Consider the following 12,990-nt stretch of genomic DNA (forward strand, 5'->3'; position numbering starts at 1 on the left):
CCTTATGTCACTGCCAGGCGAGACATATGAAGTAATAACTGAAAAATATTGAAGAGAACACAATTCAAAAACTCATTAAGTCTCCATACACAACCCAAAGCCTCCAGCTTATTGGGTACTTAAGACAGCAAGGAGTCAGAAAACAGCTTTAAACTTGGGGGGCGGGAAACACCCTAAACAAAGCCCACCCCAAAGGAGCTCGTAGTAAAGGATGGTGCAAACGAAAAGATAACAGCTGTGTAGTAGGAACTGGTCAAGCCAAAAGGGGGGGGGGGGCGGGGGGAATGGCAAGAGAAATCCAGGCCAAACGCCGTCCTGGTTAAAACTGCTATCAGCACGGGCAGGGGAGGCAGGCAGCGCGTTATCAGCGCGTGCAAGCCGCAGAAGCTCCCCGCGCCGGTGAGGATTGCGGGCAGGCGCCTGCCGAGGTTTGCCCCGGCGAGAGGAGCCGGCGGCACCGCCCGGCAGGAGCGGGGCAGGAGCGGGGCGGGGGCGGGCAGCCCGCGGCGGGGCGGTGGCACGGGGGCCGCCGTGCGGCGGGGCAGAGCCAGGCCCGCAGCCGCCGCCCGTCGCTCGCCGCAGCTGAGGCTCCCGCCGCGCTGCCCCGCGGCTCCGCTCCGCGCCCCAGGGGCCGGCTCGCACCACCGGCCGCCGCGGAGCCGGGCCCGGGGGGGAGGCGGCCTGGCACAGGAGGCGGCGCCCGCTGCTACGGGGCCGCGGCGGCGGCTTCGGGCCCCGCACCGCTCTGCGCACACGCACCCCCCACACGAGGCGCGTGGCTGGGGGCGGGGGGGGCGGGGGGCACGGGGGTCACGGGGCACCCTCCCCTCCCCTCCCCTCCCCTCCCCGCGGCGCGCGAGGCGCCGGAAGCGCGCGGGCGGGCCGCTCCCCGGCGGTTCCGGCATGGAGGAGCGGCGGTACCGCTCGGCCTCGGGGGCGCCCATCGCGCTGCGGCCCCGCCAGCACAGCGCCTCCTGCCGGGAGCTGGCGGTGCGCTGCCCGCGCCTGCAGCTCCGCTCGCTCAGCGCCGTCACCTCCGCCGTCTGGCTGGCGGCCTACGGGCTCTTCGTGCTCAGCGAGGTACCGACCGCTCCCCGGGCCGCGGTTCCCGCCGCCCCTCGGGCCTCGTCGCGGCTCCGCCGCCGCCGGGTGAGGCGGGGGCCCGCCCTGAGCCGGCCGCGCCCCGGAGCCCGTGTCCCGGCGCCACACCGGGGCGTAGGCGTGGGCAGGGGCTGGGGGGCGGCGTGCGAGGGCTCGGCGTGCCCCGGGAGCCCGCCGGCCCGGAGGGGAGGCGCGCAGGCGTCTGCCAGGCCGCCTCGGTGGAGGGGCGGCCGGGCCGGTGGAGGGGCGGCCGGGCCGGTGGAGGGGCGGCCGGGCCGCTCCGTGCTCCGGGAACGCCGCGGTGGCAGGCTGCGGTAGGCACGGGGTGAGCGGAGAGCTGTGCGGCCAGGGCCGGAGGGCCGGCCGGCCGCGCCCGGTGGGCTCCCGGGTGCCTCCGTGGGTTTGTAGCCGCCCGCCAGGCCGGGTGGCGGCTTGTCCGGGTGTGGGGTGATGCCTGGCGCGTTCTTGTGAGCCCAAATACCAGACGTTTACTTGGAGAGGTGAGTTGCGGGAACAGGAACAAAGGATATACTGAAGAGGCTGAGCGAGGGATAATCCCCAAAGCGATTTTTCCTGAGAGCAGTGAATGTCATCTACAGCTCATGTTTCACAGCTGAGGCGGTAAGAACCTGGCAGCACAGATTTCAAAAGCTGCTGATAAACCCAAAAGTATTAGATTAGGTACCGGATCTGTGACCGATACTTGCAGGGAAGGACCAGATTGCAGACCAGTTATCTCCAAAGTCAGTAGCTTGACCGAAGAAGCTGGTCACTGTGACCAGTGCTATGACTGTTGTGCTTCAAATTTTTCAATAATCTTTTCCATGGAAACAGAGATTGTGAGTCAATTGGCGGTTTCCGCTACAAAGAGATGTTTCACATTCCTCTAGTCGGAAGCTGTGTCTGAGGGGGTTTTGTTACAAAAGCCCACGCCCGTGCCAGTGGTTGCTGCCCGGTGGTCTCCTGCTTGGTTTTACACGTGCTCATGTAGCCTGTACACAAGCAACTGCAATCCTTCCTTTCTGCTAGGAAAACAGGTCTGAAAGTATCTCTCTGTGTGGATTTCAGTGTCTAATTCGTGACTGGTTTTCTGTGATTACGGACTTTTAGGGAAGTCCCCTACCCTTTCTGTGTGAATGTGGCCATGGCTTCTTTACCTCACGTGGTTGTGCAGGCGTGGCTTGGTGGTAGGGCCATGCAGTTCTGGTCCTTTAGGTCAGTTATAACTTTGATTCATGGATTCATGGGTACGTGACCTAGAGCTCTCTAAAACATGTCCCAGAAATAGGTTGTGGATCTTTAGGATTTATTACCAGGCCTTCAGATGACCTTTTGTTGACTATAGTTTCATCAGTTTTATATTCTGTAACAGCAGTCACAAGACTGCAGCATGCAAAAGGTGTTCATCTTCAGACAAAGCACAGGAGAAAGCAAGTGTTCTTTAGATCGGTATTTAAGGCAGGAAGAGGGGTGAGGTTTGAACAAGTTTAGACTTGGAGTTTGTAAGGAGAAAACCACTAGGTTGGTGCGTTGTCCTATAAGACTTTTCTTCCCCTCTGAGGCTCCACCCTCAGTTCTAGTATACATTTCACAACACTTCTGCCAGTGACATCATCTCTATAGACATTTGTACAATATGCTGCCATTGGTTTGGGTTGAGATTTATTTACAAGGGAATAGAATTTTCTTGCAGTTTTCAGTTTCAGCTCCCAGTTCTTTCAGGCCATACTGTGAAGAGTGATTTAAATCTCATTACATATATATCAGCCAGGCAGGTGAAGAAAAGAACTCCACCTAAGTAAAATTGCCTTGTAATGGTAGCTTTAATATTATATTTTAATATTATATTTTAATTATACTTTAATATTATAATTTAATATTATAATTTACTGTGCAACTTTACTTTCTCTGAAGCCATGTTCAATTAATTGTAAGCCTAGAGCTCTGTCTTTGCTTGGCTTGTGTTACAGAACAGTATGGTGCTTTCTGCTGCTATCTTCATCACGCTGATTGGCCTGATCATATACCTGCACTTTGTGAAAATTGACCAGGAATCCCTCTTGGTCATCGGCTCACTTGGCATTCAGGTGACTTCATCCTATGCTTCAGGGAAAGAGAGCACAACCTTCATTGAGATGGGTCAGGTGAAAGATGTGGTTATCAATGAAGCCATCCATATGGTAATCATACACACTCTGTCTGCTTGTGTATCTGTGGGAACACTCACATCCAGTATATTTTCATGAGCATGATGTATGAGAGCAATTAAACATGACACCGTCCATAGCTTTAATAGCATCAGGAGCTTTGTTTCAGGTTTCTCTATTTATTCTCTTACCTGTTTTCTCACCTTTAAAGGAGAACTCAAGCAAAACAAGTAACATAAAAAAGCCAGATCCATCTCTTAGATAATGCCACTGACACTGAGCTAGTGGGTTTAGTTCTTGGTGTTATCCTGTTACAGATCCTGATGCCATACTCCATAACTAGTCAAGACAGAAATAAGAAGGCAGACAACACAAGAGATGATTTTTCCTGTTGCTGCGGTTTTCTGCAAAGCAGCTATAGAAAAGCAGACCTTGCCCTTCCAGCATGTGTGTGTTTTTTTCAGGTTAAAAATTTAATAGAAAATAACACTGGTAAAATTATTTTTTTATTGTGTGAAGGGAGGAAAGCTGCAGATATAAATTTGTAGGCATGATTACGGCCTGGGATGATTGGCCTTCAGCCCAGTGAGTTGAAATAGATCCTCTTCCTGCGATAACTCCAGGCAGTTCGATTGCATTTTCAAACTCTGATGATTTTGTCTGTCTGTTTTGTAGCAAAAAGTTATCTACTACCTGTGCATCCTCCTCCAGGACCCGGGAGACCCTCAGGGAGTATCTGACGTAGTGCCACTCTTTCAGGTAAGTTTGACTGAATGATGGAGAAATCCAGATCAGTGGTCTCTGTGCGCCAGTTGTCTAAGTGTATCTTTATTTCCCTGCAGGTAGCTGATTACAGTTGCCTTTCCCTGGCTGGGCCTTCAGGGTGGGTGGTGGTACAAGTCTCACGGAACTATGTACCGTGGATGTTTTTTTCACTTGCCCTCCTTTCAGAGACCAGGGAGCTGTGTCAATCTGAACCCAGCCAGGAGTTTGCATGAACTAGAAGTCTTGGGCTCACGTAGGGTACTGAGAACTCACACATCTTTCTGTATAGTCTTATGCTCGGTGTTACTATTGTAACTATGGCCCTGTGCCGCTGTTGATTTTTAGAATCATAGAATCATTTGGATTGGAAAAGACCTTTGAGATCATCAAGTCCAACCATTAACCCAGGACTGCCAAGTCCTCTGCTAAACCATGTCCCTAAGTACAACATCTATGTATTTTTTAAGCACCTCCAGGGATGGTGGCTCCACCACCTCCCTGGGCAGCCTGTTCCAATGCTTGACAAACCATTTCAGTGAAGAAATTTTCCCTAATATCCAGTCTAAACCTACCCTGGCGTAACTTCAGGCGGTTTCCTCTTGTCCTGTCACTTGTTACCTGGGAGACCTACCCCCACCTGCCTACAGCTTCCTGTCAGGTAGCTGTGGAGAGCAATAAGGTGTCCCCTGAGCCTCCTCCTCTCCAGGATAGACAACCCCAGTTCCCTCAGCTGCTCTTCACAAGACTTGTGCTCCAGACCCTTCACCAGCTTCATTGCCCTGAGCTCTGTGTGCCAAAAGTGTTCATAAAAAGCTCTTTGCTGTTGGAGTGACCTCCCTGTCTAACCCGTTGACAAAGATCACAGTATAGGCTGTGAGCAATTTGCTTAATGTATAATAACTTGTTTGCTTTACCGTTACCCTGCCTCCCCTTGCTCTTCTCTTGCTAACTTGTTCTGGCTGTTCATAATCCCATTTTGGGGATGGGTTTTCTTCCTGTGTGTGCATGCCTAACGCAGCAATGCCCTGATCCTTGATGGTGCTGGGCAGTACAGAGGCACTTCAGGCCTGAGGCCGCTGAGCTCTATAGCCTCTCTGTGCTTCTTAATTCACCTGCTGCTGGTGACTGTCATTTTGTAGTCCACATCCAGTTTATGACTGGATGCAGTTAGTCTTCAGCTAAATACTTACAGGTATAAATAGACTATTCCATTGATACTTGATGCTAACTCAGTCCCACAATTGTAAAGACATTTACTAACAATAATACCAGTTAGTAAAGTCGTTTACTAACAGTAATATCAATTCAGTCTTTCATATATAGTCAAGGGGGAAAAAATGGATTTGCTGGAAACCAGCAACTAGTAAGTTCCAGACAGCTGCAATCAGGAACCTGGTTTTAGTTATACATGCTCCTTTCCAGCTTCGAAGAGGCAGCCTGGCATTTGTGTAGTTTCCTGGTTTTTGTATTCTAGCTCAGCTCTGAACAGTTTTATTTTCATGGAAGATCTTAGTATGGGTAGAGTTGACTCCACCAGCAAAGGAGGAACAGAAAGAACTGTGTTAGTTTGCCATTCATGACTTGTCAGTAATTCTCACTTCAGCGTGCAGGTTAGTGTGTTACTTAGTTTTGAAGGAGCAGTAATTAGTAACTTTATTGCATCTCCTTCATTGGGTTCCTCTTAAGTTATGTCAGTCTGCAAAAATACAATTTACTGTGTCACTGAGGCCGGGAGCACTTCTGTGCTGAGCTGACTTACTGTTCTCTTAAGGAGCACTTGCAAGGAGAGGCGATTGATGGACTTTACACAGTAATGCTGTTTCGGGAGCTCAAAGGTCATGGGACTGGGAAACTTTTACCTCCTTACTGGTTTTAATCTGGTCCAGGTTAGAAGTGATGGAAAATCCTTATACTTTGGTCACCATTTGCTGTTTGTGTATAATGAAGTTACATTTTCAGTTAACCTTCCATTGTCCTATTGTGGACAGTAGTGGCAGAGGCCAAAGGGCAGGTGTCTAAATTGCCTGTCCTGAAGGTAGATTTTTCAGAGTGGAGGTCTTCTAGGGTGTTGGATTAGAGTAAGGAAGCCTGCTGTTTGGTAGGTCTCTAGAGGACGTATGGCCTAATAGATAGGTTAGTGAGCTGGGAGGTGTGGATGTTCTTCCCTGCTGTCACTGAACTGTGAGCTGAGGAAGGGGAGGATTTCTGATTCGGTGAGAGGTCCAGGCTAATGCAGAATGGTGCTATATATTTTGACCTGACAGCTTTAGGGACTGACGTTTTTCGTCACAGAGCAAGTGTGGCTTATGGAATGGCTTTGCATTCCTATATCATCAGCTTACATCAAACGCCTCCTGGAGTTTGATGGATTATTTCTCAACGACCATGTAAAAGGAAAATCTATTCTCCGTTGACTTAATGTGAGGAAGCTAATTGGCAATGGACACGTTGCTGTCGCATTCCTTATACATGCATGCTCCTGATAGTCAGCTTTGTGCCCCCACATTCCTTTCTCTGTCTGACAGTCTCACAGTGGGAAGTTAAAGCCTTCCAGCTCTTTTACAGCCAGTTCAGAGCCTGATTCTCTGTTGTTTGACTTAAATTCTAGAGCTCCAAGCCACGTCTAGACTGCTTGATAGAAGTGTACAAAAGTTGTCAAGAAATCCTGGAGCAGAGGAAGACAGCTCCACAGCCAAGTGGAATAAAATAGTAAAAACAAAATAATCAAGGTAGCAAACCTGAACTTGCAGCAGGACTCGGAGAGACACATGGAAAAGCAAGCAAAACTGCCCCATGGCTTTCTTCCAGATTAGATGAGTAGAAGGTGGTGCAGCGGTACAGTGATGTTAGGGCTAAAGGCCTGCACAGACTCACCAAGTTTTTACAGAAAATGTCAGCTCAAGCACAGGAGTGAACCTTGAAATCTCTGCTATGAAGAAAGGTGAGCAGAACTTTTTAGATTCAGACAGAAGAGGTTTTTCCTTGCCTCTCCAGAAAAGAGTTACGGGGAAATAGGACAAAGAGAGGCAAGAATGTGCATCAAACATTTACTCTTTTGTGGATCTGAAAATTACGCTAAAATCATAATGCAACCTTGGCTGGACTGCCGAAAATGTCTTCTTTTTGGTTTGTTTCTATTTAATCCTTTGTTTGAAGGAAGTGTATACCACCCTCAATACCGAAGCCGATGTGTGGGCTGGGATGGTAACTTCCTGATCCACAGGAGAATTTCAGAAATAAAATAACAGAAAATTAAAATACATTGATGCATTCAATTATGTTTAATGAAATAAACATAGGAGAGCAGACTTGGACCTCTTCAGCGATCTGTTTGAAAGAGTCCCGTGGGGTGGGGCCCTAGAGGGAAGAGGGGTCCAAGAAAGCTGAATGATAGTCAAGGATCGCCTCCTCTAAGCTCAAGAACAGTCCATCCCAACGAGCATGAGGTCAGACAGAAATGCCAGGAAGCCTGCATGGATGAGCAAGTTGCTCCTGGCAAATCTTGAACACCGAAGGTGGAAGCAGGGTCAGGTAACCTGGGCGGAATACACTGTCAGAGATGCGGTTAGGAAAGCTAAAGCCCACCTGGAGCTGAATCTGTTGAGGCATTTGTCAAAGGCAACAAGAAGGACTTCTGTAAGTACCTAAGGAGCAAAAGGAAGCCTGGGACAATGTAGACCCATTGCTGAGTGGGGAGGGGCATAGTGACCCAGGACGTGGAAAAGATGTGGCATGAAAAGGGCCACCACGTGCTCTGAGAACATGAGGAAAATTTGTTGAAAATTGTGGTAATTTTGTGAATAAAGTTTTATTGCTCTGTGCTCTTGGGAGTAACTTAAGCTTGGAAAATTTTTCTTTGTTGATGAGCTAAAAGTTACTGTAACCTTTAACTGATGTTTTTCTCTCTTTTTTTTTCCATGACTCCTTAGTAATGTAACTGAGACAATTTAAATGTCAAAACAAGAGCTAAACCAGCAAGTTGGCAGGAGCCTAGGGGCCACGGTTAATCTGCAAACAATGCTGTATGCTGCTTGTCTGCATAATCTGTAATTAAAACATGTGGCAACCTACCATCATGTATTATGGTAGAGATAAGGTGATTTTTAATTTTTTTTTTTTCCCCCCTCACTATGCCCTGAAGCTTCAAAGGTGCAAGTTAGTTCATGTCACAGGAAGCGTGGTTGTCCAAGTGAAAGGCAGCAGCTTGGGGATGTGCCACTGGGTTTTGGGTAATGTTGTCTAGCTTACGTCATTTTTAAAATGGTTTTATTGCTCATAAATATTTTAGATGTTGGGCTTGGCCAGATTTTTAATGCCAGTGCTGCTGTGATGTAAGTTGGTAGGTCTCTCTGAAGTTAGCGAAGCTGCACCATGATACAGACTGTGTTTGGCTGCAAGTCCAGGCAGAACTGGGAAGGGCGGGTGTTGGGGCAGGGGCAGAAATCGGCTTGTAACAACAGTGGCAGGCCCTGGGAGCACAACTACACGTGCGAATGACTGCAACAGAGGTCCTTTGACTTAGGAGCCATGTGGGATGCTTGACTTGCTATGGCTCGGGGCGTGGTTCAGCCAAGTTGTATTTCTTCATGGGGAGGGGAAATGGTTGTGGCCCTTGAAGGAGCACTGTAGCAGCAGGAAGAACTGCCGAGCTGTGGGGAGAACACATCAGAAAATCAATTATGTCTCAGCAGAGTAGACAGAGTCGTGGGCTTAGGAGTGTGCTGGGAATGTTGACTGTGCTGTAAAAATCTCATGAAGTCCTGAGAACATGCACTGAGGAAATGCCCAAGTAGCTGCGTCACAGGAGGTGGTCTGAGAGATTGCTTTAGCCACCTTTTGAAGGAATGAACATCCTGTGCCCGTGGGAGCGCACTTCAGTCATCCACTAAAGCGGAGAGAAGAGAGAAAGAAGGACTTCAGAGAGGAAGGACTCAGACTAGGGCAGGTTTGCACCAGGTATGTGCTTGGATACACAACACAATCTTTGCCCATTTTTATTTACATCAAGACAAATTTTGGCTTTTAAAATACTTTCTTTCATTCTGAGAATAACACAGCTTAATTCATGATAACTGCACTTTATTAAGAAAAACAGAAAAGACAGCCCTTTACATACACACAGCAGTTAAGAAAACAAAGGCTTTTGTCATCTCATTCTATGCTGCAGCAATAGTCATTGCCAGAAGCATTGATTAGAACTGTGTTCTCTACCGAAGAATCATACAAAATAGGTATTTACATAGGGTTGGTTGATTGTTTGAAATAAGGTAAGCTATAAATAGGAGGTATATGTGCATCCATCAGAGTGGGGTGGTCCCTGAAATACTCAAGTATTGGTGAACATTTTTAAGAAATAAGAAAAAAACGTTTTGTATGCCACGTTTCCCAATTTAAAGTGCAGTTATGGCAGAAAATAATGAGGATCGGGACAGCTCTTGCTTATTCAACATCTCTGCTTCCTGTTTGCCCCGGTACAAGTCTCTAAGGACATGAGTTATTAGCACTGTAAGGCAAGTGCAGCCTCTGAACTGTGAGCTGGAGACCTCTGTGCCTTGAGCATCCCCAGCACCAGTGACAGCTCAGTGAATGCTGAAGCAGCTTTGTTACTGGTAGGATACAAGAAGCAGGCTGCCAAACAGCCCTTCAGATGCCGGAGGAACTATTAGGCATAGGTGATGGGTTAGGAGGAATAATGCTCTGTATTCAAACTGATGTAGCTGTAATATCACTCTGTGTACGGGTGTGCGAGAAAGAGAAAATACATACTGCTGACCACTCTATCAGGATGTATGGTCACATAAAAGTATCCAAGAAAAAAACACTAAATACCTTCTCAAAATTGTTTTTGGCTCAGAAAGCTTCTACCCTTTTCTGTAACTTCAAGGGCTGGTCCCTAAGTTTGTAACAAGTAGGTACGTTACAGTATGTGCAAATCAGGTCTCTGCTTGTTTTCTGTCTCATGTCTGCCATATTGTTTCCACAGCCCCCTGTGGGGTGGCTTGGGTTTAGGTTTGGGGTTTTTTTTAATGTTTTTAATGCTGATAAGGAATTGCTCAGAGCAATTTTTGTCTGTCTCTTTTTTTAGTTTGTGGCTTTACACCCACCGTAAGTGTGAAACAAAAACTTCTTGAAGTAGCACTCCACTGTGTGCATTAGTTGGATGTTTCAAGGTTGGTGGCAGGCACTAGGGAGTAAAAAACCAACCTGGTATGGTTGGTCTGTTCATTTGCAAATAGCTGTGATTTGCTGTTGCTGAATTCTTTCTAATGGTTGGATTCCTACTGTTTTAATTGGAGAAAGTTGCCCATGAATGCATAATTATTACAAAGTTTTGAAAGTGCAGTTGTTCTTCCTTAGATTTTTTTAGAAAGCTTATCAAAACAGCTGAACTCAAGACAGGTAGATTTAGCTTTTTCAAGAAGAATTGCTATTTTTCTTTTACTTATTTAAAATCCATTAATCTTCTCACTCATATTGAAGTCCCTTTGAAACAGATCAAAAAAACCCCGAAATTCTTTAGGAAAGTGAGAAGAACAATATTTGAGTACACAAGTGCTGACTACCTCCTCCTTGCCGTGGTGGCATGAAGGAAGCAGGAGTTTTAAAGGAGCAGCTTCTGTCAGGTCAGAATGACAGAGCTGGTTTGGGAAGATCTGCTGTTCCAGTTGCTGGAAGACAGAAAAAGTACAAAACCTGCTTGCCTTGTCTTCCTTTGTCTGAGATTATGTGCAGTTGCAAACACATCCCAAAACATCTACAACAGTGATTAACAGAAAAAGTCTTTGAAAGTGCTCGTCTGACGGTGGAGCATGTGACACATTCAGCCCTGCAGCAAAGATCTAATGTTCATCTATTGCGTAGACAACAGCATCCAGCTCCTGAAACACATCAGTCCTGTAGCAGCGAGGGCATCGTCTGACACTGTTCTAGTCCTTCCAGTCCTAGTTGTTCTGAGTCCTCAACATGCAAAGGCACTAGGTTTCCACCTTTATTTAAAATTGAAAATATTCTTGAACTCTTACTCTATGCTCCCTATTTCAGGTCTGAAATTACCCTTGACTTGCATCAGAATTATTCTTGTCAGTTTAGTTTCTCTTCCTTCTCAACAGTGTTTTCTTTCTTTCATGTCTGGAGCAAGGAGCTGGAAAGTTTCAGTCTTCTGAAAGCTGGAAAGGGGAGGGATCAAAGGAACATCATGTGCTTGTAAGCAAAGCAGTAAGATCAGGAGATGGAAGAAAAATGGGTGCAAAGAAAGAGCAGATGTAATGTGACTGGAGCACAGTGCAGGCACATGACCTGAGGAGTGGTATTTTGGATGGAGCGTAGCATGGAAAGGAAACTCCTGCACAGTCCCCAAAATCAACACTTTTGTTAGAAGAAAGGACACTGCCTCTACCCACTAAGGAACTTTGTCTATTATTACGGAAAAAGTCAAAGCCTGCATTGAAGTAAGGTGTAACCATCGCAATCGTAGCAGTCTGCAATGCAGTACAGAGTGGTGCAAAAAAACCACCAAAAACCAACCCCCAAACAAACAAAAAACCCAAATCCCCGAAGTCATTTGGAATGCAGCCTCAGAGCAGAGTGGGCCCCTTAGTGCTTCGGGGAACGGAAGGAAAAAAGCGGCGGCTTTCTGTCTCCCAGAGCTTGTTAGCAGGTGTTTTGCTTCGGGAGGGCTGTGCAGAAGACAGGAGTGAAGGTGTTGATCGGTAGTTAATGTAGCTTGCAATAAGAAGCGTTGCTTCAACAATCTACAGAAAAAAGAAAATTAAGTCCATTAGAGGTAAGAGTGCCTTTTGATTTTTAGAACCTATTGACTGCCATAGCTTTTGCAAATGGTTTTCTCAGATGGAATTTTTTGGTTTTGAAATGAAGGTCTGTCTTTAAGAGTTAGGTAGAATAAGTCTCTTGATTAAAGGCTCCAGCTTACAGGGGATTTATTGAAGGTATATAGCTACTGCAGCACCGACAAGTACCAGTCCCCAGGGCTTGTACAAAATGCCCAGCTATGATGCTGCCAGCTGGAAAGAAACTCACTGTTAATTTTATAATTACCTTTGGAATTGGCATTGTGAAAAGGAGTTTTTCAGTGCTGTTTTTTCCAGAACTCCTTTCTTTCATTTGACTGACTACAATCATGAAGTCATCTCGACAGCCTCCAAAGGTCAGCACAGAGGAGTACGAGTAAGAGACTTTCAAGTGCTGCAGACAACAGAGAGTGTGAGAGTCAATAGTTCCGTAACAGAAAAAATGGCTACCTTAAACTAATAGTCGTTACTTCCTGCAAGAACACCGGATCTCCAGGGGTAACAGGCAGTATAGGTAAGTGGCTGTGTAGGTAAAGCTGGCAGAGAGGCTCAGGTGAGAACTGCAGTGCTAGTTTTCTCCTAGCTTGCTCAGTGCCTCACTGCTTCAGAACAATACTCCAAACCTTGTTATACCCCAGATGGCAGTAGTAAAGCACATCCCGCTGAGATTTTGCAAGATGAATGAGCACGTTTGCTGCCCATCAGAGGCGGTGGTGAGCTGTTTCATGAAACCCTGCCTTACACCATAGCTGTAATTTTTCTGTGTTTGTGTAGTATTCAGACATAGCACTGACTTCCCTCATCTCCGAGTTCTACAAATTAACTTCTGGATCCATTTGAAGTTAAAGACAAACTTTCGGTGACTTTAAGTGGACTCAGGGGAATGTCTTTCTGTGGGAGGCAAGTTATTTTCTTAAACAATGTTCCTCACCCTACCATAGTATTATAATCCAGTATGCTGACACCATCTTCATTCACAGCTATCCAGACTGGACAGTCTTCCAATGAGGAAGGCAAAATAGGCTAGAGAGAAAGAAAATCATTAATTCAGATATTTCTTGATCACCACACAAAGACTTTTGATGTAAATCTTGGGGTTTAAGGATAAAGTGAAGATGAGAGAGAATTCTATAGGCTTACTGGTCTGACCTGGTTTGATTTTTAAGAGG

At 46.7% G+C, this 12,990-nt stretch overlaps 2 protein-coding genes across 3 annotated transcripts in view; one reads left to right on the forward strand and one right to left on the reverse strand.

The window, feature by feature from the left end:
- Positions 1-291: 291 nt before the first annotated feature.
- Positions 292-7,847, forward strand: PIGH (phosphatidylinositol glycan anchor biosynthesis class H). 2 transcript variants are annotated; one of them, XM_056347561.1, is made up of 4 exons: positions 292-1,080; positions 3,072-3,188; positions 3,924-4,007; positions 6,622-7,847. In XM_056347561.1, the coding sequence occupies exons 1-4, from the start codon at positions 904-906 to the stop codon at positions 6,721-6,723; spliced, it is 480 nt and encodes a 159-aa protein (XP_056203536.1). In that variant the 5' UTR covers positions 292-903; the 3' UTR covers positions 6,724-7,847. The 2 variants fall into 2 exon arrangements, with proteins under 2 accessions (XP_056203536.1, XP_056203535.1); XM_056347560.1 differs by having other exon boundaries at positions 817-1,080; positions 3,072-3,281.
- A 1,125-nt stretch (positions 7,848-8,972) lies between these two features.
- The window catches only part of PLEKHH1 (pleckstrin homology, MyTH4 and FERM domain containing H1), a 53,848-nt gene continuing 49,830 nt past the window's right edge, over positions 8,973-12,990 (reverse strand). Inside the window, exons 27-29 of the mRNA XM_056347383.1 lie at positions 12,758-12,844; positions 12,069-12,215; positions 8,973-11,764 (exon numbers count right to left, since the gene is read on the reverse strand). Of these exons, the coding sequence (XP_056203358.1) occupies positions 11,588-11,764; positions 12,069-12,215; positions 12,758-12,844 (411 nt within the window). The 3' untranslated portion in view covers positions 8,973-11,587. The remainder of the gene's footprint in view (positions 11,765-12,068; positions 12,216-12,757; positions 12,845-12,990) is intronic.

This window comes from Falco biarmicus, chromosome 7 (assembly GCF_023638135.1).
Source record: "Falco biarmicus isolate bFalBia1 chromosome 7, bFalBia1.pri, whole genome shotgun sequence".
In the NCBI taxonomy this organism is placed as follows: domain Eukaryota; kingdom Metazoa; phylum Chordata; class Aves; order Falconiformes; family Falconidae; genus Falco; species Falco biarmicus.